Source organism: Belonocnema kinseyi, chromosome 8, assembly GCF_010883055.1.
Source record: "Belonocnema kinseyi isolate 2016_QV_RU_SX_M_011 chromosome 8, B_treatae_v1, whole genome shotgun sequence".
NCBI lineage: Eukaryota > Metazoa > Arthropoda > Insecta > Hymenoptera > Cynipidae > Belonocnema > Belonocnema kinseyi.
The window spans coordinates 49,671,783-49,695,869 of NC_046664.1; the positions used below are offsets into that span (position 1 = coordinate 49,671,783).

At 30.7% G+C, this 24,087-nt stretch overlaps 1 protein-coding gene across 1 annotated transcript; it reads right to left on the reverse strand.

Moving 5' to 3' along the window:
- Positions 1 to 5,711: 5,711 nt before the first annotated feature.
- LOC117178489 (ionotropic receptor 75a-like) lies at positions 5,712 to 23,535 on the reverse strand. Its single transcript, XM_033369916.1, has 10 exons — positions 23,400 to 23,535; positions 23,163 to 23,335; positions 22,782 to 23,078; positions 18,502 to 18,632; positions 18,254 to 18,415; positions 12,287 to 12,501; positions 9,703 to 9,917; positions 8,886 to 9,154; positions 8,377 to 8,563; positions 5,712 to 5,750 (listed from the first exon to the last, which is right to left on the reverse strand). The coding sequence occupies exons 1-10, from the start codon at positions 23,533 to 23,535 to the stop codon at positions 5,712 to 5,714; spliced, it is 1,824 nt and encodes a 607-aa protein (XP_033225807.1).
- Between the last annotated feature and the right edge of the window lie 552 nt (positions 23,536 to 24,087).

Here is a 24,087-nt window from a genome sequence, read left to right on the forward strand (position 1 = left end):
TCAAAAAATGTTGAGGTTCAGAAAAAAGATGAAATAATTTTCAGTGAAGTTTCTACCAAAATGCAGTACCTAAACGTACTTTATTGCACTCTAATACATTTTTCAAAGTTTCAGCTCGATATTTTATTTACAAAAAATGTTCTCAGGTTCAAAAAAACATTCAGTGAACTGAAAAACTGTTCTCGGTAATATAGGTATTTAGCTGTGTCACATGCCCCATAAAATTCCAGCAAGAACTAGTTACTCAACTGCACATGCGTCGCAATTGGTTTCGCACGAAGTTTAAAATGATAAACGAAGTTTTTTTCTTTTTTATTATAAACAATGCAATTTCAACTTATAAAAATGTCCGGTAGGTCGAAATGAATTAATAATAATAAAAATTAATTAAATGCATATTCTGTAAATAATATTTAAAACAACCAGAAATATTAAATTCAAAAATTTGCATTTTTGTTCAAAAGTTGTTTGGTATATATTTCTTCTTAACCGATTAAAAAAAATAAAATGATCTGATGAATGATAGCGCAATTTTTTGGCAAAAAAATTATCTACAACCACCTTCTTGAATTTTTCAAGAAGTAATGCAATTGACAGAAACTTGAATTTATTTGCATTAAAATGTTAATAGATCGTAAATCATAGCTTATTTCCCGATGATTTTCTTTGGAAGCATTCGAAAATGTCAAGCTGTAGGGAATCTTTTTGCGAAAAATTTTTTCTAATTTGTTAAAAAGTTTCATAGGCAACATTTTTTCAAGAAATTCAAATTGTTGCTTAAAATATTTCTGGTTATCATCAATTTTTTTCATACAAAACAAACCCTTTACTCGCAACTGATACCATCCACAATAATTTTACGATTTTCAAAAGCATAATTTAATTTTGTATTCTGAAACATTTTCTTTTCGTGCCTGTAGTACGTTAATTTAAATTTAAAATAACTTAATTTTAAAATTCAAAATATTAAGGTAGCCTTCGAAAGGAGAGGACTATTCGATAGTTTCGTGTTTACTTATATTAAAACTCCATTTGTGAAATTCATGAATGGATTATAATGAGACTCATCGTGTACCGATCGGGTTTCCCAATCGGGTTTCCCGACCTGGCCCAGAACTGGACGTGTGTTTCATGCGCGGCCTGGCCCCGACCAGGATTCCCGATCGGGACCCGACCTGGACTGGTCTGGCCCCGATCGGGGCCAGACCGATATTTCTGCACGGGTACAGGAAGGTAGAGTGTAAAGCGATAAATTAGAAGAAAAAAAATCTACCCGAGTCGAAATATAGCCCCTACTTTGAGACTCTTCACGCTAATATTTGTAGGGGATAAGGTTGTAAAGTAGAGAATATTGCCATACGATTTTTGCCCCTACTTTAGCGCTCTTATGGGCACAAATTTTCAAATCTTCCATTTGGGGCGTCAAATTAGAGGCTTAGTTTTTGTTTCTAATTTGTCGCTCCACACTCTACCTTCCTATACATAATAAAATTATTTGCCGAAAAATTCACAAAATGAAGCAAGAAGACGACATACTGACATTTGCGTAATCTTTCAAGTTATTTTGCACACGGAAAAAAATATCCATTAAATTTTATAGAACTAATTCTATAGTAGAGGTATGCTGGGTAGTTTAATAAAAGTTGAAATCGTCTTTGTTTTACATTGCGTTGAACTAGTCCCGAAACTATAGAGAACAGCTCTATACAATCATAACCGAATTTTCACCACAAAAAAATTAATCTTCTGTATTATTATATTACTACTATTATACTCTAATATGTATTTACATGTTTAAGGACACAATTATTTACTATTACACAATCACTACACTATTTATAATCGCACGCTACGAAAGTTTTTATTAGCCGCGGGGGTTCGAACCCTATGAGTTTCGCATTCCTAACGCCTAAAGCCTCTCGGCTAGCCTAGCTTGAAGTATGCAAAAAAATCTGAAATATAACCTACAACTGTGAAGGCCATCTGCAAATTTTTGTGACCCATTATGTAACAAATTTTACTACGCTTATAATAATATATGTGCTAAGATTTTAGATTTTAGAAATATTATAAATTATTATTGTATATTTTATGTGCTTAATAAAGATTTAAACTTAATCCAAAAATATTTCAAGATATTTTGAAGGATTAAAAAAAATTTAATATATATATTCAGAAATTTAATAGATTTTAAAGGATTTCCACAAATTTCCGAAGATTTCAATAGATTTAATAGACTTCAAAGAATTCAAGAACATTATTCATACTTTAGAATTATCTTCAAATCTCAAAACTTATTTAAATTCTACCGAAATTCCTTAAAAATTCTTAAAAATTACTTAAAATCCCTTAAATTCATTAGAAATATCTTAAACTCTTTTAAATAATTCGAAAACTTTGGAATTCGATTATAAATTTTAAATATTTTTAAATCAAATAACTCTCGTTAAATCCCTTGAAACTCCTGAAAATCTCATTGAATGCATAAAAATATTTGTAAATTACGTGAAGATCCTTAAACTCTTTTGAATTTTTGAAAAATGATTAAAAATTTTAAACTACATTAAATCGATATAAATGCCAGAAAATCCCTCAAAATGACTGAAAATCATTGAACTCATAAAAAGTATTTTAAAGTCTATAAAATATCTTGAAAATTCTTGTACTTTTTGGAATTTTTCTAAATTCTTTTAAAGTTTTTTTAAATTACTTGAAACCTTTTGAAATGCAATTATAAACTTTAATCTTTTTTAATTCAAAAGGATTGTTAAATCCCGTTAAATTATTTTGAAATTCATTAAAATTCTTTAAACACTTGGACTTATTTTGTAATATAACACAATAATGCATCAACTTTTTGGGAATTTCTTGACATTTTTCAGAATCATTGTAAATAATTTGGAATCTTTAAAAACGTGTAGAGCGCAAAGGGAAATTGAAGAATATGTCAGAATATTTGTGAATATTGGGGGATATTTCGGAATATTTTGAAATTTTTTTTAATATCTGAGATTAAAAAGAATATTTAGAATACCAAGAATATTAAAAGAATACGTGTATGTGATTATTTTGTGAATGTATCAGGAATATTGGAGTGAGCGACCCCTCGGCATATAGAAATAAATTGGTTTAAAAATATGACATTTTTAAGAAACAATTTATTACTTTTAGTAAATGTTACATCCAAATCTTTAGTATATACTTATAACCATCGGTGATCTTATTAAGAGTGGTTACAAGTCAACTGTCCTCAAAGTCGGTTTTTTGGAGAATAACATACGAAAAACAATCATCACTGACCGAATCCATTTGAAATCAGCAGGGACCTACAATTGAAATCGCAGAATTTCTCGAGAGGGAAATGTGTCGTTTTTAAAAGGAAATTATACTTTCTTTCATGTTTTTAAAATTTGAAGAAAATTGATTAGGGACCAGATTAGGGCAAAATTCTTTCCTCTTGAACCCATTTCGATGTTATCACTTTAATATTTATTATTTAAAACCAATTTAACTGTTGCTCTCACGAACTGTAATGACGGAATTTTAGAGAAAACAACAAAGTATCTGTCACGAGGGCGCAGGCATCGAGACAGCGATGCCACATATTTTGTGTGTTACAATTTAAGAGCGTTAAGGGGGTCACCCCATGTGTCCAATCGAAAAAATAATTTTTTTTTTGTTTCCTAAATTTATTCCTGCACATGTGTAGAATATGCTGGCAAAGTGATATTCCAATATTCGAATTAATTGGACAGTTACAGCTGTTAGAATGACTAAGCTTACTTCATTGTTTACGTCGTTCTTGAACTTTCAAACGCGTTTTCCTCGAAATCACGTTTTTCGAATTGGCCGGCATGATATCTCAAAAACGGTTTGACCGATTGCTTTAAAAGTTGTAGGGTAGATTTAGCACACGTGTGCGCATGGCTTGATATAGGATAATTGGAAAATTCCAAACCTTTTCTTTTTCTTAAGAATGTAATAGAAAAAAATCATGAAATTTGAAAAAGAAAATTCAAAACCGTCTCAATTTTCAATATTTTTTAAATATCCTAGTTCAACCCGTGGCCACAGCTTCACAGATTAAAATTCCGTTTGGTTTTTTGGTTTCAAATAAGCCGTTCACCCGGAATGATGCCGGCCATGGATACACTTTTTTTTATATGGTGGTCTTCGTAGTTGCGCCATATGCATTATAATAAAGATTTTGAGTTCAAACTTGCACAATTTACTGTTTAAATGTGAATAAATATATAGTAAAAAGTTGAAAGTTGTATATTGTTATCGTTCATAAAAAAAAATTCCCAAAAAACATTTAAAAAACGGGACGTCACACGGGATGACCCCCTCAAGAGAAAATTTACAAATTCTACTGAGAATATGGAGCTTTAAAGGAGACCTAAGTAAAAATTAAGAATATAGAGGCAAGACCTTCAATGTAGGGTCTAAAGCTTATACAGAAGCAAAATAGAATGAAAATATCTTTAGGAGTGGCTACGTAGGAGCTAGTAGAATAAACAACCGCAAAATAGGAACAATACTTACACTTGAAGCGTCAAAGTAGGTCCTACATTTCGACTCGGCATGAGGCTTATAAAAGAATTTCGAAATCATATCATATTTATGTCTCATGATAATTTTCTTGTCTCATGAGATAATCTCAAGTATGGCAAGTTTAGTCAAAGGTTTATCAATATTTTGTTAATACTAACCAATTTGTCAGTTTATTCCGCGAGAGAATGATGTGCTCACAATTTTTCGGAACCAAATGTGAGATAATTACATTCATAATATGTATTCTGAAAATCGAACTTTCACTGTTTGTAAACAATGATCCACGCGCGGTAACTTATGTAGCGAGCGAAACATTTCTCATCACGCATCAAGTTCAGACTCGAGAGTGGGGGAACATCGTTTCCAGAAAAATTAATCCCCTACGATCCCATCTGCGGCAAGGTAAATAGCGTCGACTGTATCTTATTTAAAAATTGTTTTATCTCCTTTATGAAAGATTCTCAATTTAAAATGTTACAAGATTAAAATTCCAGTTTTTAAATATTATTGGTGAGAGAAAAAAAATTGATCACACAGATTAGGGAATTTTTAGAATGAAGCTTTGTGGTAAGCCTAACATATTATTCTCATCACCAATTTATTTATTTTTTATTTTTATTACTATTTATTGCTTCTTTGCCAAATGCCTCCTCATAAAGATCACATCTTACTTAAAAACTTCATCCATCCCGTGTGGTAAAGGCCCCGCTTAGACCTCTTAAGATGAGGGCCCCTGGCGTGAGCCCGTATGGATGTTCCACGCGTGGAAATTCTATGAGGGCCCCCGTCCAGACTTATAAACAATGCATTTCTGTCGAAAATTGGATGACACATTTTTGAAATTCGAAATCGTATAATCGCGATGTTCCATAGGGGCCCCTGCAGAGGTCTCAGCTCGGTTGCCCTTACGGATCAACGATTAAAATATCAAAGTTCAAAGGACGTATAGTTTTTTGAGACCAGAAATTTTAAGGTAGCATGAGTTCAGACTTACAAACATCTGTCAAAAATTGAATGACTCTTTTCTGAAATTAGAACATTAAGCATATGGATGTTCCATGAGGGTCCCCGGCCAGGGCCCAGCTCGGTTGCCCTCACGGATCAAAGATTCAAATTTTGAAGTCCAAAGGGTGAATATTTGTTTGACGCCACAAATTTTATGGTTTCATGAGATCAGATTTGCAAACAGCGAGTTCCTGAAAAAATTCGATAACATTTTTTTGAAATTCGAACTCTTACAATATGGATATTCCATAGAGGCCCCCGCTGGGGGGCCAACTCCATTGCCCTCACGGATCAACGATTAAAATTTCTAAGTCGGAAGGGTAAATATTTTATACCCTAAAAAATGGACATAAAAAAATAAGTTTTAAAATATGGTTCATTTCAAAAAACTATAAATACATCTGTCCCAAAAACAACTTGTTTCCTGATTTTTTTTTAAGAAAAAAATTCTAAGTTTCATCTTTTATGAAAAATTTTAAACGTTAATAAGAAGATTACATTTCCCGTCATTGTAACAAGTTTTAAAGTAGTCTACAACGTGAAGAAACAAAATATTACGTGAAGAAAAATGGAAATTGTTTTAAATAATTTAATTGATATTTTTGTTAACAGTTCGTGTATTTTACATTTACAAAACGTCGTATCATAATAAATAATTAAAAAAAGAGAGCTTAAAATTTGGCACTTCAACTTTTCTGAACTGTAGCTTATGTGGATGGATTTTTCATCGAGTTTCAACTTATCGGTTCAGCGCAGTGGTTAGGACTCCCGACTACTAGGCGATGGACATAGGGATAGATTATGTAGGTTCGATACCCCGTAGCGTTAGAAATTTTATTTGTGATATAAAGTTTAAAAATGTGATATATGCATTAACTCTAAACAGAGGACTATTAATATCTGCAGACATTTACTCGCAATCAATTCATCTTTATTTTTTAAATAACATGGTGAATTTCCTGTTGGAATAGTATTGTTCTAGTAGCGATATCTGGTGCCGGCCCAACACTGACAGCCCAGTACAAAATAGTATTATCATCCCAGAGATACGCCAGTACAGGTGCCAGCACTGGAAAAAAAAACCAAGCGGGCTTTCATGGTGGCAACCATAAGGGATTCATGAGGGGAGCCCATTTTGGGCCCCTATGGACTAGCATGTCGTTTCCATAAGGAACCACGTCTGGATTGCCCTCATGGATTCCACAAGGCATGAGGGCAATCCATGTGGACCCTGGTGGGGGCCCCCTCCATTTTTCCACGCGGGATTGGTTAACAAATTCAACAATTTTGTTAAATTCATCTTATTGTTAAAAATTCAAATATTTTTAGTAAAAAATTAACTTTTTGTTAAAAATTCATATTTTCGTATTGAAATTTCAACTGAAACCTTTCTCGGTAAAAAATTAAACTATTTTTTTGTATGATTGGTCTTTCGGTTAAAAAATTTATTTGTTCTGATTTACTCTTTTTCTCGATAAAAATGCAACTGTATGGTTGAAAGCGAATCTTCTGATTGGTCGTGGATTCAACTCTTTTTTTTTAACATTCGTTTTCTTTCGTTGACAATTAAAATACTTGTTTAAAGGTTGAACTACTTCCTTGAAACTCAATCATTTTATTTAAAGTTCAACTCTTTGGTAAAAAATTGAACTATTTTGTTAAAAAATATTTTTCGTTTGTTTAAAATTAATTTTCATAATTGAGAATCAAAATATTTTCATTTTTGGCTTAAGAATGATCCTTTTTAGTGGAAATACTGTATTTTTTAAATTCATATTTTCGGTTTAAAACTTTAACTGTTTTACAGGAAATTCATCATTTAGTTTAAATGTTCAATAGTCTGAATGAAACTATTATTATTTTACGATAAACAAAAACTATTTGGTGAAACATTAATTTCTTTCTTCGGAGAATTGATAAATTAAGTTGAAAATATATCTCTTGAACTGAAAAATGAACGATTCAAGTAGTTTTTTGAAAAATAATCTTTTTAGATCAAAATTCAACTGTTTTGTTGAACATTTGTCCTTTTGGATTTAAAATAAATCTTTCATGGCAGAAAAGGCATTTTTTCATGAAAGTTCAACTACTTTGTTAAAAATCATTTTCTTAGCCAAAAAATTATCTATTTAATTGAAAATTCATCAGTTCGGATTAAAAATTCATCTTTCATGGCAGGAAAGTTATATTTTTTGTTTAAATAAATAAATATGAGACCTTAACATTATAATCTGAATTTATTTATCCTATTTATAAAAGATTCGATGCAAAAAATTGAAGTTCATTTCAAGTTTGTTAATCACCTGATTTATTAATTTTACGTTCAATCATGTTGTACTATAATTAAACTGCAAACGTATAGTATAGGAATACTAATTGGTTGAACTACTAAAAATTAGCCTCGAATTGGAAATTTTACACCTTATAAAAAAAGCTTATTAAATTCTAAAATAGGGGAACATTAGTTAAAGTAATGTAGCTCTGTGGATTTCGAATAATCATGTGAGAAAAATAAAATTAAAATCCCGATATTTAAGGAATCTTATACCTTCACTTCAACTCTTGTCACAAGATACATGAATGAATTTATTAATTTGATATTTTAGAAAAGTGACAATTAGGATACAATCATTTATGCCATTGAACATTCACAAATTTTAAAGGTTTTATGAAATTATAAAATTTATGTCCGTTATTTTTGCAATTCTCATATGATAATTTAATAACTATAAACCCAAATCAATTCAACCTAGGCTTATTGAACGGTTTTAAAATGGGTTTAAACTTCTTTTTGGAACTTAGTAAATAATAAAATACAATATTTTCGGCAATACATAATACAGCAGAAATAATGATTCCGAAAGTCAACAGAATTAATGCCGGAGCAGTTTCATAAATTGTGATACTGTCGACCACCATAATATCTTTTCGACAAAGTGGAACTCTTGATCTCCACCTATTTAATTGTCTCTGCCGAATTCCAGTGCTATACATTTTTGCCATTCTGTAAATAAATATTTTTTTATTTATTTGATTAAGAGAATATAGACGTAGACGTGAATTAGTTTTTACTATTTTAGCGGGGATCATAGTCAGTTTTCTATTCCCCCTTTACCCAAAAATTCCTTCTAATTTATAAATTTTATATTTTTTTGTAACAGCGATTAATTTTTTAAGATTTATAAGAAAATTGCAGTTTTTAATAAAGAAATTATAAGTAGCCTAAAACTCAGATCCAAATTAAAAAAAAAAAATTGTCACGGCAGCACTCTGATCCCTGCTTAAGTTTTAAAAACAAATTTTTTTCAGAAATATTGTAAACCAACCCTCTCGTTGCCATTTCCAGAAAAGGACTGTCCTTACTAACAAAGAAAGGCATGTGGGTTGTGTGAACAAAATTAACTTCAGTAAGTTGGCAAATTTGACGATTGTCGAATGTCCTTTCAATAATTGGATATGCAATGTTGGGATCTATGTGATAAGCAAAATTTCCTTCAATTATGCGTTTAATACCTTCATCGGAAGGAAACCATCTCTTAGACTCTGGAAGTGACAGAAATCTGGCTCTAAACAAATTTGTTTCCCAGTCATTTTTCTAAAAAGAGAGTTAGGAAATGTGTTGAAAGTTGCTAAGTTGTTGGATGATTTATTTGATTTATTTAATTCAGTTGCTCTATTTTATCTTTCTGAATTTTAGGGTTAAGCGAACAAAACATAATAAGACCCTTTTTGGATTGAAATGAGTTACACGTGGTTTAAGATTAATCTTCACAATGATAAATTATATTCGATAAAAATTTGCTTTAATAATCTTATTACCTTCAAAATACACAAATTAAAATCGGTGTATAGTCCAATATGCTATAAAAACTGCATAATGGTTGATAATATAATAATAATGGCTTTAATAATAATGGCTTAATGGTTTAATAATATTGGATGACCAGTTAGACGGTTTCATCTTTATTGTCCTATTTAAATTTTTGTTACATTTCTGGTGTTTTTCAAATACACCATTCGTAGAGTTTTCGAAGAATTACCTCGAATGAATGTATCATGTTTTGTTCGCTTACTCCTCGACTTATACATCGAATTTCCTTACTTTTATTCATTTAAAAAAAAGTAATTACTTTACTGTAATACCTGAAGAAAATACATGAAATATATTTGTTTTTCTACACCAATTTTCAAATTACTCTTAGTCAAGGACACGATAGAGTCATTCATTTTGGCAAGTGGTTCGTTTAAGCGGGCTGAAACAACGCTGGCTGAATAATAGTTGTACATTAGTAGACTAAAGATCATTACACTCAAAAAACCAATTCGACCAGCCGTGTGAGTTGGGCATAATGCAGACCCTAATTTTTGGGAAAAAATCTATTTTATTTTAATGAATATAATAATAATTCTTTATTATTTACATCCATCATTTACACTACCGGCGGATAGGATCGGGCTTTGAAAAATGATAGCGCCATCCAGAATAAAGATAATAATCTTTTTCTAAAATCTCTGAAGTGCTTATTGAATTTTTAGTGTTCAAACCATTAAATATAGCAAAATCTTAACGGGCTCATGAACCAGTAATTTCTTTGCGATAATGGTAAATTCAAAATACGTTATTATACTCTGGTTTGACGTTACGGGATTTTACTTTGGCCTTTTTCACGAGACTGCTCAATATCAAAAAAGTCAATTTACTTCAGCTAAGGCTCATTTAACACATAATTTAATAAGATTTCCAACTGTTTTTTGTATATTTTTATTCACATTCTAAACAGCGCTATCACCTGTCTAAATCATGGCTGATTTGTAACAGGTCATCTGGCTAGTGATCCGATACTATACGATACTATTCTATACTCTGTGATACTATCCGATACTATATGATACTCTCCGATACTATCCAATATTATTCGATTCTATCCGATACTATCTAATACTATCCGACACTATCCGATAATATCCAATACTATCTGATACTATCCGATAATTTCGATATTAACAGATTCTACCCAATACTATTCGATAATATAAAATAATATCTAATACTATCCTATACTATCCGAGACTATACGATACTATTCGATACTTTCGATATTATCAGATACTATCCACGACCATCCTTTATTGCTTGATAATATTTAACAGTATCCAATACTAACTGATACTCTTCAATACTTTCGATACTATCTTAAACTATCCGAAACTATCCAATACTATCAGAAAATATCCGATATTATACAATAATAATCAACACTATCCCCACACTGCCTTATACTATCCAATATTAGCCGATAATTTCAGATACTATCCGATATTATATGATATTATATGATATTCTTGATACTATCAGCTACTTTCTGATACTATACAATACTATCTGATTCGTTCGATATTATTAGATCCTATCCGATACTATTCAATACTATACAATAATATCCGAAACTATCCCTGCACTACAGTATACTATCCGATACTTTCCAATACTATCCGATGTTATATAATACTATTCGATATTCTCGATAATATCAGATACTTTCCAACAGTATCTGATAATATCCAATACTATATGATACCATTCGATAATATCTATATTATCCGATACTATCAGCTACTATCTGATACTTACTGATACTATCCAATACTTTCGAAATTATTCCAATATTATATGCTACTATTTGAGATTCTCGATACTATCAGATACTTTCCGATACTATCTGATAATATTCGATAATATCAATAATATCCGATACTAGCTTATGCTATCCGATCCTTTCAGATACTATCCGATATTATATTATACTATTTGATATTCTCGATACTATCAAATACTTTCCAATATTATATGATACTATTTGATAATATTGATAATATCCCATACTTTCCGATAAGATCCGATATTATATGATAACATTTGATAATCTCGATATTATCAAATACTTTCGATACTATGTGATACTATCCGATACTACCAGATACTATCCGATACGAGCTGATACTCTCCAATAATTTCAAAAATATTCCGATATTATATGATACTATCCGATAATATGAATACTATCAGACACTAGCTTATGCAATCCGATACTTTCAGATACTATCCGATATTATATAATACTATTGGATACTCTAAATACTATCAAATACTTTTCGCTAATATTGATATTATCCGATACTTTCATATACTATCCGATATTATATGATACTATTTAATATTCTCGATACTATCTGATAATACGCGATACTATGTGATACTATCCGTTACTAAATTATATTACCCAATACTTTGCAATACTATCAGATACTATGCGATGCTAACTGATACTATCCAATACTTTCGAAAATATTCCGATATTATATGATACAATTTGAGATTATCCATACTATCAGATACTTTCCGATACTATCTGATAATATCCGATACTATATGATGCTATCCGATAATATCAATACTATCCGATACTAAATTATACTATCCGAAACTTTCCGATACTATTCGATATTATATGCTACTATTTAATAATCTCTTTACTATTAAATACTTTCCGATACTATATGATACTATCTAATAATATTGATATTATCCGATAATGTCAGATACTATCCGATACTAACTGATACCATTCAGTACTTTCGATACTCTCCGATACTTTCGATACTATCAGATACTATTCGATACTATTGAATACTATCCATTACTTCAATTTTTACTTTGCTTACAAACCTTGTTGACACAAGGAACCTATTGGTATGAGGAACGAATCCGAGTAACGTTCTACTTCATTCGGAATGTCTTCCTTTACCAACAAGAATCCAAAACTAAGACTGCCCAGAAGAATCAAAAATATTGTCAAGTACCAACATTCTGTTGTAAAGGGACTCAAAAACTCATTTATCTTGATATCTTTCGAAGGAGTGGTGAGAAACATAAAACAGGTCCTGATCGAGACACAAAAATTCTTATGAGGTGCCATTTATAAACTACGTTGCCAATTTAGGGGGGGAAGGGGGCGCACAGTGGGCCAGGAGACCCGGTTTCGTGGCCAAAAGTCGGAAAACATATAGAAATTTACAACAATGAATTGCAAGGACACTAATATATGGTTTTCGAAGGTGCTGATTCCGAATCTGATGTCAGAATTCCAAAAAACAAAATGGCGGATCCAATATGGGGGAGCCTAATTTCAATAAATCATTGGATCCACTCAAAAAGTGGTATCCAGGGGTTTTAGAGGGCGCTGAATGCAAATCCTAAGTCAGTATTAAAAAAAAATGGCTGATCCAATATGGCGGACGATAATTTCAAAAAATTATTGTATTCACTTAAAAAGTGGTATCTAGGGGTTTTTGGAGGCTCTGACTTCGAATTTGGAGTCGTAATTTCGAAAAACAAAACGTACTTGATTCTACTGAGTCCCCTTGCCCCTCACTATTCGGGGTGCTTGAGTTAAGTGAGTCCCCTTGCCTCTCACTACTCGGGGTGCATGATTTGAGTGAGTCCCCTTGCCTCTCACACTTTCTAATGGTTTTCGCTTACAAATTGTCGTGTGTTCCATCTCCCTCTTCATCGGTCAATTCAACTTCGTCTAGCAGAATTTCAGTTTCTGAAAGATCAGCCTCTTAATCTTCTCGATCTGCTATATCGGTAATGGATGTTGCGTCTTCTGGTATCACATTTACTTGAGGCGCAGCGAGTAAAACTCTGACATTTTCGGAAATGGGCAAAAATTTCTTCTTCTGAAGTCGCGAATGAACACTGATTGCAGAAATAAGTGGATCGGAAGAATCCATTACTCTATAAAACACATCATAGATATTAGCTTAGCGGTCGTGTTTTCTGCTGTGAAATTGTCTGTAATTCTTATAGGCTTTGTTGCGAGCTTCAGAAGCTTCTTCGCTAAGCATTCCTACCGGTAACATGCTTGTGCTTATGATTGCGGCTCCGTGAATGAGTATCTTATGTAACGTTGAAGGCATAGGGTACCAGTTGTAGTGAGTTACGTATATTCGGGCATTAGAATGACAAAGTTTTCCAAACTCAAGTGGATTTATCGAGAGCTGTTGTGATATAGCGGTTTAAATTGTTTTGAAATTACGAAGTAACTCACAGTCAAGTCCAAGATGTTCTGCAAGTTTATCTGTATTTCCAAAAGCTCGTCGAGCTGTGTTCCCATCGTTCGTAGTACCAGAGCCTCCTGGTTTTGGTTTATCCACTATCAATCCCAACTTTTCCCACAAAATCTCTCGAACCTTTTTTTTCCGCTGAGCAAATATTTCTTTTTGAGCAGGAGATCTTACTTGCAAGACCTTGAGAGGAAGCCTGTACGAAATGTGCAAGCAACATTCTAGTATTCTGATCCACGCATGTAATGGACTGAGTCCATACATCAACGAATTTACGTCTGGTAGAAATAGGTCCTTCAGCTTATTGGACAGGTCATTGAAGAACTTAGGAGTTGAATGACAGATGGGGCAAGTTTGCATGGATTTTGTCCCTGTTATTATGTTCACTACTTTGCCGTCTATCAATGTTGAGAACAAAGAAAAATGGATTCGAATATTCCGTCTATCATCTAATGCAACTCTATGAGTTTCTAGCTTGTCAATTTGATTCTCAATGTTCTTTTTTTGATTCAAAGCAATTGCTTCGGTTTCTTTAGTTTGCAGCATCTGAATAGGGCGACAAGATCTTAACGATTGAGACGCTCTGTTATTCCAAAGAATAACATTGTCCGCATTAGACAATCTTAAAGGGATGAGAGAAGTTACAAACAAGCTTTCATCACTGAGACTCTCATTGTCTTCTGCTGATTTAAAATATTGCTTGTAAGGTTAAAGACCAGTACTACCATCCATACACCACGAACACATCAACGAAAGATCCATTTCCGTACTACCCAAATTATGCATATGCTGGATTATGACTTCCCTTTGCGATTCCACAATCCTACTGGAAGTGTGATTCAACAAGGCCTGCAGAGTTACCTCTGCTTTTTTCTCCGAAATCGAAATGTTTTCTTCGGGTGGTCTACATTGCATCTTAACTTCTCTAACACCATTGTACGACGGCCAAATATCAGCACCAAATTTTTTGCTTTCCAACCGTATATTTGTGTACACAGATTTAGTTAGGGAATTATCGAGAAGGAAAGTAAGAGCTTCTTCAGCAGTCTTTTTTTTATTGGAATTTCCGCTGCCTCCAACAATTTTCTAACTTTTCTTGGTTGCTCCAAGTTTCCTGAAACCTTCTTGAGAACAGTAAACAAATCTTTCTTATCAGTTCGATTTGCTGCATAGCATGAAGCCAATAATAGTTTCTCCAGATCGTGCTTCTGTTCAGTACTGATTTTTGCAGATTCCCGCCGCTTTGAGCGATCAGATTTCTCATGAAATTCTAGGCTTGGACGACCAAGATGAGAAGATGTTAGATGTTCTCGCTCAGTTTTCATGGTCAATAAAACTGGAAATTCGGAATTCAACCATTCAGCATTTTTCGTCTCAAACTTATCCATGATCCTTCTCGCAGCTTCGTATTTTTCAGAGCGTCTACTTTTGAGAGTTCTCAAAGAGGCTTTTAATCTCTCAACATCTGCACTTTCAATCTTATTGACATTCAATTCTATTTTTGATAAAATGTAGAAAACAGTTGTTTCTACATTATCAGTTTTGAGGAGTTCTCCAGGAACTTCCTTTTTAATGAATTTCGTCATTTTATATGACAAAATGTTGAAACATGGAACACAATATGGGAACGATAGTGACAAACAGGGCGAAGAGAAAAGAATAATTTGCTGACTTATTCAGAAAGTTTATATATTGAACATGTATATATTTTATACATCAATTATGTTCACTAATATTTTATTAATATCTACGCACGGAATGTGGATGGAAAGCGGATTGCCGAAACAAGTGAGTTCGCACGTCCTTGTTGATGTGGCTAGGAAAACAAATGAAGGTAAGCCAGCAGCAGCGCAGCGCTCTACACGCCATGGCATGGTCGTGCGCGGCCATGTATATATACTATAAGCAGGAAAACAAATGAAGAGTAGCAAAAAGTAGGACATCTATGCTCAAGTGCACATCCTAAGGAAGACATTCATATATTTTAGAACTCAATATGTTGTGATATGTCATGTTATGAGCAATTGGAAGCAGGCGCTCTGCTGTATAATCTTGTTCTACATTCACTAATAATATGATTGTATTAAATTTCAATTGACAATTCCAGATTCAATTGACTTCAGAGAAAGTTTACACTTTGATTAATAAAATAAATGTAGGTAGGAGGTTTGGAATCGATTTCTTGGAATAAAAAAACGTATTCCACGAACGTCAGTAGCATTACTAATTTTAGCAAGATTTTCTACTTTGTGCCTATATCATCGGAACAAAAATTAAAATAATTAAAAAATACTTCAATTCTTCCTCAGTTTATTAGTCCATTTCATTTTTCCGAATTCAAGAATCGACTTTTGGCCACGAAATCGGGTCTCCTGGCCCACTGTGGGGCGGCGCAAAAACCGACTGGATGTTCAGGGATTCAAGGGGTATGAATTGCAAGTAATGTTACGAAGTTAGATATCGTTTATTACGTTTCCTGATAATAAAATTTGAGGAATGTTTGTGAATTTCATACTTTTTCCCCATTTCCGCTCATTTCTTATTATTTTAAAGAGTTCTTTGTGTCCTGATTTGAAGAAATTTTCCATTTTAAGTTGTTTTCTTTTAGCTTAAATGCGCTCTAAGTTAATAGAAACCAATCTGAAAATCAAAATATTTTCGGCTCAAACTTAAATTTTTGTTGAAAATTCGACTATTATATTTTTTGTTCAGAATTGACCTCGGTTAGTTAAAAATCCTATTATTCAGTTGAAAATGAAATTATTTTGTTCAAAATTAAAATATTTTTTTAAACGATTCATATTTTCGGTAAAAAATTTGACTATTTGATTAAAAGTAAAACTACATTCTCACACATTCTTTTCTTTTTTTTGTTTGTTAAAGATTTATTTCTTTGATGGTAAATTTTACTATTTTATTGACTTTTGTTTCGTTTTTCATATAAAATAAATTTTTTTAACTATGAATTTAACTATTTTACTTTGTTTGAAAAATTGATCTTTTTTAGTTAAAAATGTAACTATTTGGTTGAAAACTTATCTTTCATAGTTGGAATTTCAGTTATTTGATTGAAAGTTCATGTACTTGGTTCAAGGTTCGTCTTTTTCGGTAGGAGAGCAATCATCTAGGTTAAAAAATTTTTTTTTGGTTGTAAATTCAACTATAATTAATCGAAGATCTAACTGCGATATTAAAAATACATGTTTTTAGTAAACGATTGTTCTCTTTAGTTGAACATTTAACTATTTGTCAGAATTTTTACTCATTTTCGATCTTAATTAAATTTTTTTAACTGAAAATTTCACTATTTAATGGTTGTTGAAAGTGTATCTTTCTTTATTGAAAATTCACCTATGTGGTTAAAAATGTAATATTTTTATTTGTGGATTAAACTATTTAGTTAAAAATAGATGTATTCTGTAAAAACTTTGTACTTTTTTTATAGAAAATTAATCTTCCTGCATGAAACATTATCTGTTTATTTTAAAATGCAAATTGTTAGTTAAAAAATCAAGTATTTTTTTGAAAATTGTGTTATTTTCTGGAAAATTACCTTTTTTGTTGAAAAATTATATTTTCGGGTTAAATATTCGACTTTTTTTAGATAATTCGTCTATTTGCTTCAATGCTCAATAATTTTTTCGCGAATTCCTTTATTTTCTTAAAAATTTGTCGTTTTGATAAAGTAATAATCTTCTTGGTGAAAAGTTAATCTCTTTATTTGAAAGTCCCCCAATTTGGATAAATATTCATCTTTTCTGACTATTTAGTGAAAATTTTTACTATTTTGTCGGAAATGTAATTAATTGGTTAAAAATTCAAATATTTTGTTAAACGCATCTTTTTTGGTAAAAATTTCAACTAGATTGTTAAGAATTCGTCATTTAGGATTGAAGATTATTCTCTGACGGTAAAAAAATATTATTTTTCGTGAAAAATTAATTACTTTTTGTTGTTAAAAATTTACGTATTTGGTTAAAAATGCATCCTTTTTGACTGTAGATTTGACTACTTAGTTGATAGCAAAATGTAACTATTTAATTTTTGATTGAAAATGTACCTTTTATAAGTTGAAATTTTTTTTTGAAAAATCGGATTTTTGGCTTGAAAATTTATCAACTTTATAGATAGTTAAACTATTTGTATGAAAATTAAATTTTTTGATCGAAAATTCATATTTTTGATTGAATGTTTAACCAGTGAATTATGGTACGAAATTTAATTCTGTTCAGATATTATATTTTCAGATTGTTTTGTGAATAATTCGCATTCTTGACTTTAAATTTCAACCATTTATATTATTGATGGAAAATTCGTCTTTGCAGTAGAAAATTAACTATTTTTAAGAATATTCAACAATATTGTTGGAAATTCTTTTTTTTCATTAAACTTTTCTATTTAGGTCATATTTCTTTTTTAAAAAACAGGGGCTGGGAAGGGGCGTTAAAAATAGACTAAAATTCATTCCTTAGTTCATAAAAATGTCTTTAAATACGCATAATTTGGTTTGGAAAATATTTTGAATAAAATTTTTTTTTAATTTATTGAAAATAAAAAAAAATGATACCGAAAAGGCCAAGGCGATGTCGGAGATGAAATATAGTTCAATCTATCGTCTGTTATTTGAGCGGGTGTTCCTGCTAAATCTATTTCCCTTCTACCAAGAGCTGCTATCATTGGTCCATTTTTATCTCCTAACTTCCATTCTGTGAATTCTCCTGGTTCAATACTAAAATAATATTCATTATTATTATGAAGATAAAAGAAGATAAAAACAGTTTATTATACATAAAACAATTTTTTTCATTTACTCACGTAAAGTTGTACATATCAGACACGTGAAGCCATAAAATATATGTATATTTACCCAAAATATCTACCGTTTTATTTTTGTCATAGTCTTGCAAATGATCCACTAGTTTTACATTCTTAGGTCTGTCATTAACCTATATGAAATGAAAATATATTTTTTAATTAAATAAGAGGATATATCTATAAATTAAACACATTAAAGTATAGAAAAAACTTAATCAGTAACGTAAACTTTTACAGGTAGGAAAAACAGGAATGTAAAATTTAATTAATTTTATATCCTCATATTTGTTAAATTCGTATCTTCGTGGTCTTATTATAATTTTTTTACAATTTCAAACCTACAGATTGTTGTTTTAAAATCCCCTAACTACGCATGAAAGAAAATCGATATTTCCTAAAAACTAAAACCACGAGATTTTTTTTATTGAACTATTAGGTTGAGCAATCATTTAAAAATAATCGCAGGAAGCATTGCTTACCAGAAAAGTGTTTAAAATTCTCTTAAGGGTTCCTTTAAAACCCCTCAATGATTAAAGTGAGGAAAAAAACATTTTCTAACGATCAAAACCGTCGGATTTTTTTAAATTAACTATGAAGTTTGAAAATCAGTTCAAAATAAGTGCAGGAAGTGTCACTTATGAAAAAATTGTTTTTTACTATTTTAAGGGTTGTTTTATCATCCCTTAAATGATAAGCCAATAAAATAGATATTTTATAACAACCAAAATCACAGGAAAGTTTTTGATTAAAGTACTAAGGTGAAAAATCACTTAATAATAAATGTTAAAAGTATCTCCTAAAAGGAAAATTAATTGAATTTATACCAAGGGTTGTTTTAACATTTCTTCAAGATTCAGGAAAGGAAATTGACATTTGCTAGGAATTAAAAACATGGGAGATCGAAGATCTATTCCTTGCTTGAATCTACAACGTATCTTAAGACAACCCGTTAAAATAAATGTAACGATTTTTTATGCACATGATAAGAGATGTTTCCCATATTTATTTTAAAGTGATTTCCGCCCGAATAGTTTAATCAAATAATCTGCTGTGGGGTTGATTGTTAAGGAAACGTCATTTTGCTCGCATGAATGCTTCAAGAATGGACAAGCAACCCTTGCATATATTTTATCATCTTATCTGCTAAGAGATAATTTAAAAATTCTGAAAAAAAACGATTTTAGATCTCAAGAGTTCATTCTAAAAATCTTCCGTGGTTTGATCCAGAGGGAAATGTCAATTTTATAAGCTGAATCTTCATGGGATCATAAATAACTCTTAAAATAAACTCAAAAGACCACAATACTTTAATCAAAAAATATTCCGTGGTTTTTTTCAGAAAATATCAAGTTCCTTGTTTTAATGCTTAAGGGATGTAAAAGCAACCCCTGAAATAAATTTAACGATATTTTCTGCAAGGCGATATTTTTCTTAAATTCATTTTAATGTTATTCTGGATCTTCATAGTTATTTCTCACGAAATGTCGAGTTTATTGCTTGAATCCTAATGGGATGATGAAGCAACCCTTAAAATAAAATTAAACACGCTTCCTGGTAGTAAACACTTTCTGCATTTATTTTGAAGTAATTTTTGACATCAATAGTTTATTTTAAAAAATATCCCGAGGTTTTGATTGACAAAAAATATCTATTTCCTTACTTGAGTATTTAAAGGATGTTAAATCAAGCCTTGAAATAAATTCAACGACTTTTCATGGCGGGAGATGATTCTCACATGTATTTCAAATTTAATAAATAAATCAACCCTGGCTTTGCTTCTTAGGAAATGTCAACTTCCTCGCTTTAATGTTTATGGGGTTTAAAAGCAACCCTTGAATTAAATTAAACGACCTTTTTTAATGGGGAATGTTCAACACATTTAATTTTACGTGGTTTTCAATCCCAATAGTTTATGAAAAAAATCTCATGGTATAATCTCTGACGAAAAGTCGATTTGATTACTTGAATATTTGAAGGATGATAAAATAACCCTTAAACTAAATTTAAACACTTTTTCTGGTAAGAGATAATTTCTGTAATTATTTTGAAGTGACTTTCGACACAAGTAATTCAATTAAAAATCTCCCTTGATTTTATTTATCATGGAATGTTAATTTGATTATTTTAATGTTAAAGGGATAAAGAAAAAATCCTTAAAATTAATTTAAACACTGTTTCTGGCAGGTTAAACTTTCTTCAGCTAGTTTGAAGTGACTGCTCGATAACAAGAGTTTAATAAAAAAATCTGTTGTTCTTTTGATTGTTAAATAATGTTCATTCCTTCACTTAAATTTCAAAGGGATGCTTAAACAACCCTTAAAATAAATTAAACTAATTTTTATACTAAGGAATGCTTCATACAATTATTTTGAAGTAATAGCTAATCTCAACAGTTTAAAACAAGATTATTCCGCGGTTTTTCTTTTCATGAAATGTCGATTTCTTGGTTTGAATATTCAAGGGATTTTCAAAACAATCCCCCAACATCACATTTATAGCCGACCTTAATAAAAAAAATTTGTAAAGGATAATATAAAAATAATAGACGCATTTTGCTGTTAAGGTACATGTGAAAAATGGTAGTTTGGACATTTTTAAAGTAAAAACTGGAAATTTTTTCTTACTTTTTTTCGAATGATTGATCTGCAGATTCAAAATTGCAAGAAACATTTATAATCAAACATATTGACTAGAAGACATTTTTTGTATATTTGTTGTCAGGTTCTTTGTTCAAAGCTGAAAATTTCAAATGAAATCTTTCCAAACAGTTTTTTTTAGAATTGTAGATCCTATCAGTTGATCAATAAAAAATTTTAATAGTTTGAAAATTCCAGATCGAAGCTAAATGAGAAAGTTTTCAATTTAAGATATTGATTTTGCAATAGAGAATGAAACCATTGAGCATACGTTTATGTTTCTTTTTTAAGAATTTTGAAAAACCGAATGCATTATTTGACCATTTTTAATTCAGAAAATTATAATTTCACTATTCATGTTTACAAATTGTTCAGTTATATACGATGTCTGATATTGTACACTTTTGAAGTATCTATAAACTTCTATGATTCGAAATCAAAACTGTAGAATTTTAAAACTTTCGAATTTTAAATGATGTATTTTTGGATGCTCGATTATAAAATTTTTAGATTTTCAAGGATTTAAATTGAAAACTTTTTAGTTCAAATGATGAGTTTAAAAAATATTGCCTTTCAAGTCAGTTTTTTATATTTTTTGGTATTTTTATTTAAACATTAACGGCCTAAGATAACAACATTTTTCCATTAGTTCAAATTGTAAAACCATTCTTTTTTATAATTGAATGACTTTTGGTTTTTTTGAAAAGAAACCTTCAATATTCTTAAATGTTATAAATTTAGAAATAGGTTCTACCTATAAAACCCTTAGAATGAAAACTGATTAAAAATGTAGGACTTCCAATTTGAGAAATTGTGGCTCATGCAAAAAAATAAAAAATTGTAAGTACTTTAAATTTTTTAAATGTAAATTCTGGAAGTTTGAGCATTGTTGTTTTGCAAGGAATCTGTATTATCATAAGAGAATAACAGAAATTCTTAACATCTTTTCAGACTAAATGAATTTCTAAATAAAAAATTGTTGTAATTAATTTTTTCCTGAAAAAAAACCTTCTCCCTTTCTCCCCCGGGAAGCAAACCACAGAACGTCTGATTTCAGATCAGGTGCTTTTTCTTTGAGCTACCAGAGATTGAAAAAAGAATCCTTTTTCAGAAATATATGAATTACTTCGCCAGGTGTTAGAAGTCAAATTTTTCAAGGAATCTGTATTATCATCAGAAAATAACAGAAATTTATTACAACTTTTTAGACTAGATGAAGTTATGGAATTATTAGATGGACTCCGGTTCGTTTCTCAGCGGAGCGAAGGAGAAGATATTTTTTTCATACAAAAATTCAACTAAAGACAATTTTAATTCATAACTCCATCTAGCCTGAAAAGACCTTACGAGTTTCTGTTATTCTTTGATGATAATACAGATTCCTTGAAAAATTTCACTTTTAATACCTGGCAAAATAATACGTGCATTTCTGGAAAAGATCTCTAGTAGCTTAAGGAAAAATCACCTGGCCGTCAATCGGAAGTCACGTGGTTCGTTTCTCAGCAGACCAAAGTAAATCTTTTTTCAGAAAAGAAATGAATTTAAAAAATTGTAATTTTAATGACCGTGATCAATTTCCTCGAACTGGAAAATGATCAAAAATTGTTTTCCTAAATTTGAAAACTTTGAAAGAACTATTCTTACCAGGCCAGACATTAGTAGAGTCATTCCGTGCATATCCGATCTTTTCGCTATTGGGTCTTTTAGTAACCTAATATTTATTCCTGTTTTGTAAAGCCATTCTCCGGCAAAGGTTACATTTAAAACTCCACCTCGATATTTACAGAAATTAAAAACATCGTAAAGAGTGTAGCTTTTGTTATTTGATATTGCAATCATAAAATCAGTCACAGCACTAAAAGAAGTATCGTTCACAAGCTTCAGAGTTTCTTCTAAATTCGAGTTTAGAATCAACCAAGAATGCAAATATTTAAAAGATGCCTGGATAAAAAAAGAAAATTGAATGTTTCTGGAAATTGACATTAAAATAAATTTAAAATTGACACAAAATTATTATTATCTTACTTTAGAAAAAAGGGAAATGATGTCCTTATCAGCCTGACATTTGAAATCCAGAAAAATTCCCAATTTCCAAAATAAGGAATTTACAGTAAGATTCGAAATTAATAGTGAATCCATTTTTATTATCGTAGCACTAATTCCATTTTTGTTAAAAGATTTAATAAGTCGTATATCATCTACAACGTAAATTTAAATGTTAAAAAAAGTATAGACATATTTTTTTATTTTCTTATTGATTACTGTTTTCATCTCCACATGTAACTCCTACGGCACTGGACACTTCTTTGTAGATAAAGTAGTCAATTATAAAATCATTGTCATACGCCCGGGAATTTATTATTAACAATAGAAAAATCAAAACTTCTATCGAAATCATATTCCAGATAAAGAGTGCACCTGTATCATTTGCATTTTAAAAGTAACTTAAATGAGAGATTGTCTATCCAGTATTTATTGATTTTGTGACAACGATTTATGTTGCGGAACTTGACATTGATGTTCATGCATATTTTATTAGAAACTTTAGGCTTGTTGTCAGGTTTTCTCTGACATTTCTGGACTTTCCCCAACAAGTTTTAAATTCCCTCATATTTTCTGACCTTCCGGAATTTTCTGACCTGTAGTAACCCTAAAATTGATTTTAAGTACTTCAAATTTCAAAATATTGACACTTTTTACATACTTTTTTCTACAGAATTATTTTATATGAAAACGGCTGCAAAAAGATTGAGATAAGACATTGTCGATGTAAAATTGTCTAAACTTTCAAGTGTCGCTGTCAGAATTAAAAAAATGCGTTTTTAAAAATTTGTATTTCTTTATTTAACAAACAACGTGGCTTTTAAAAAAAATTCTTTTTCGATAATATCGTACCGAATGCACCTATGGATTTTTACGATTTGTGCATTTTTTGTGTCCATGGTGTCCA

Bases quoted from the DNA above. Each gene is read 5' to 3' on its own strand.
- LOC117178489 (XM_033369916.1), bottom strand. From the start codon at position 23,535: ATGATTTCGATAGAAGTTTTGATTTTTCTATTGTTAATAATAAATTCC. The intron at 23,336-23,399 runs GTAATCAATAAG...TTTACGTTGTAG, and splicing joins TACATGTGGAGATGAAAACA to ATGATATACGACTTATTAAA. The intron at 12,502-18,253 runs GTATCATTTTTT...TGTCTCGATCAG, and splicing joins ACATCGCCTTGGCCTTTTCG to GACCTGTTTTATGTTTCTCA.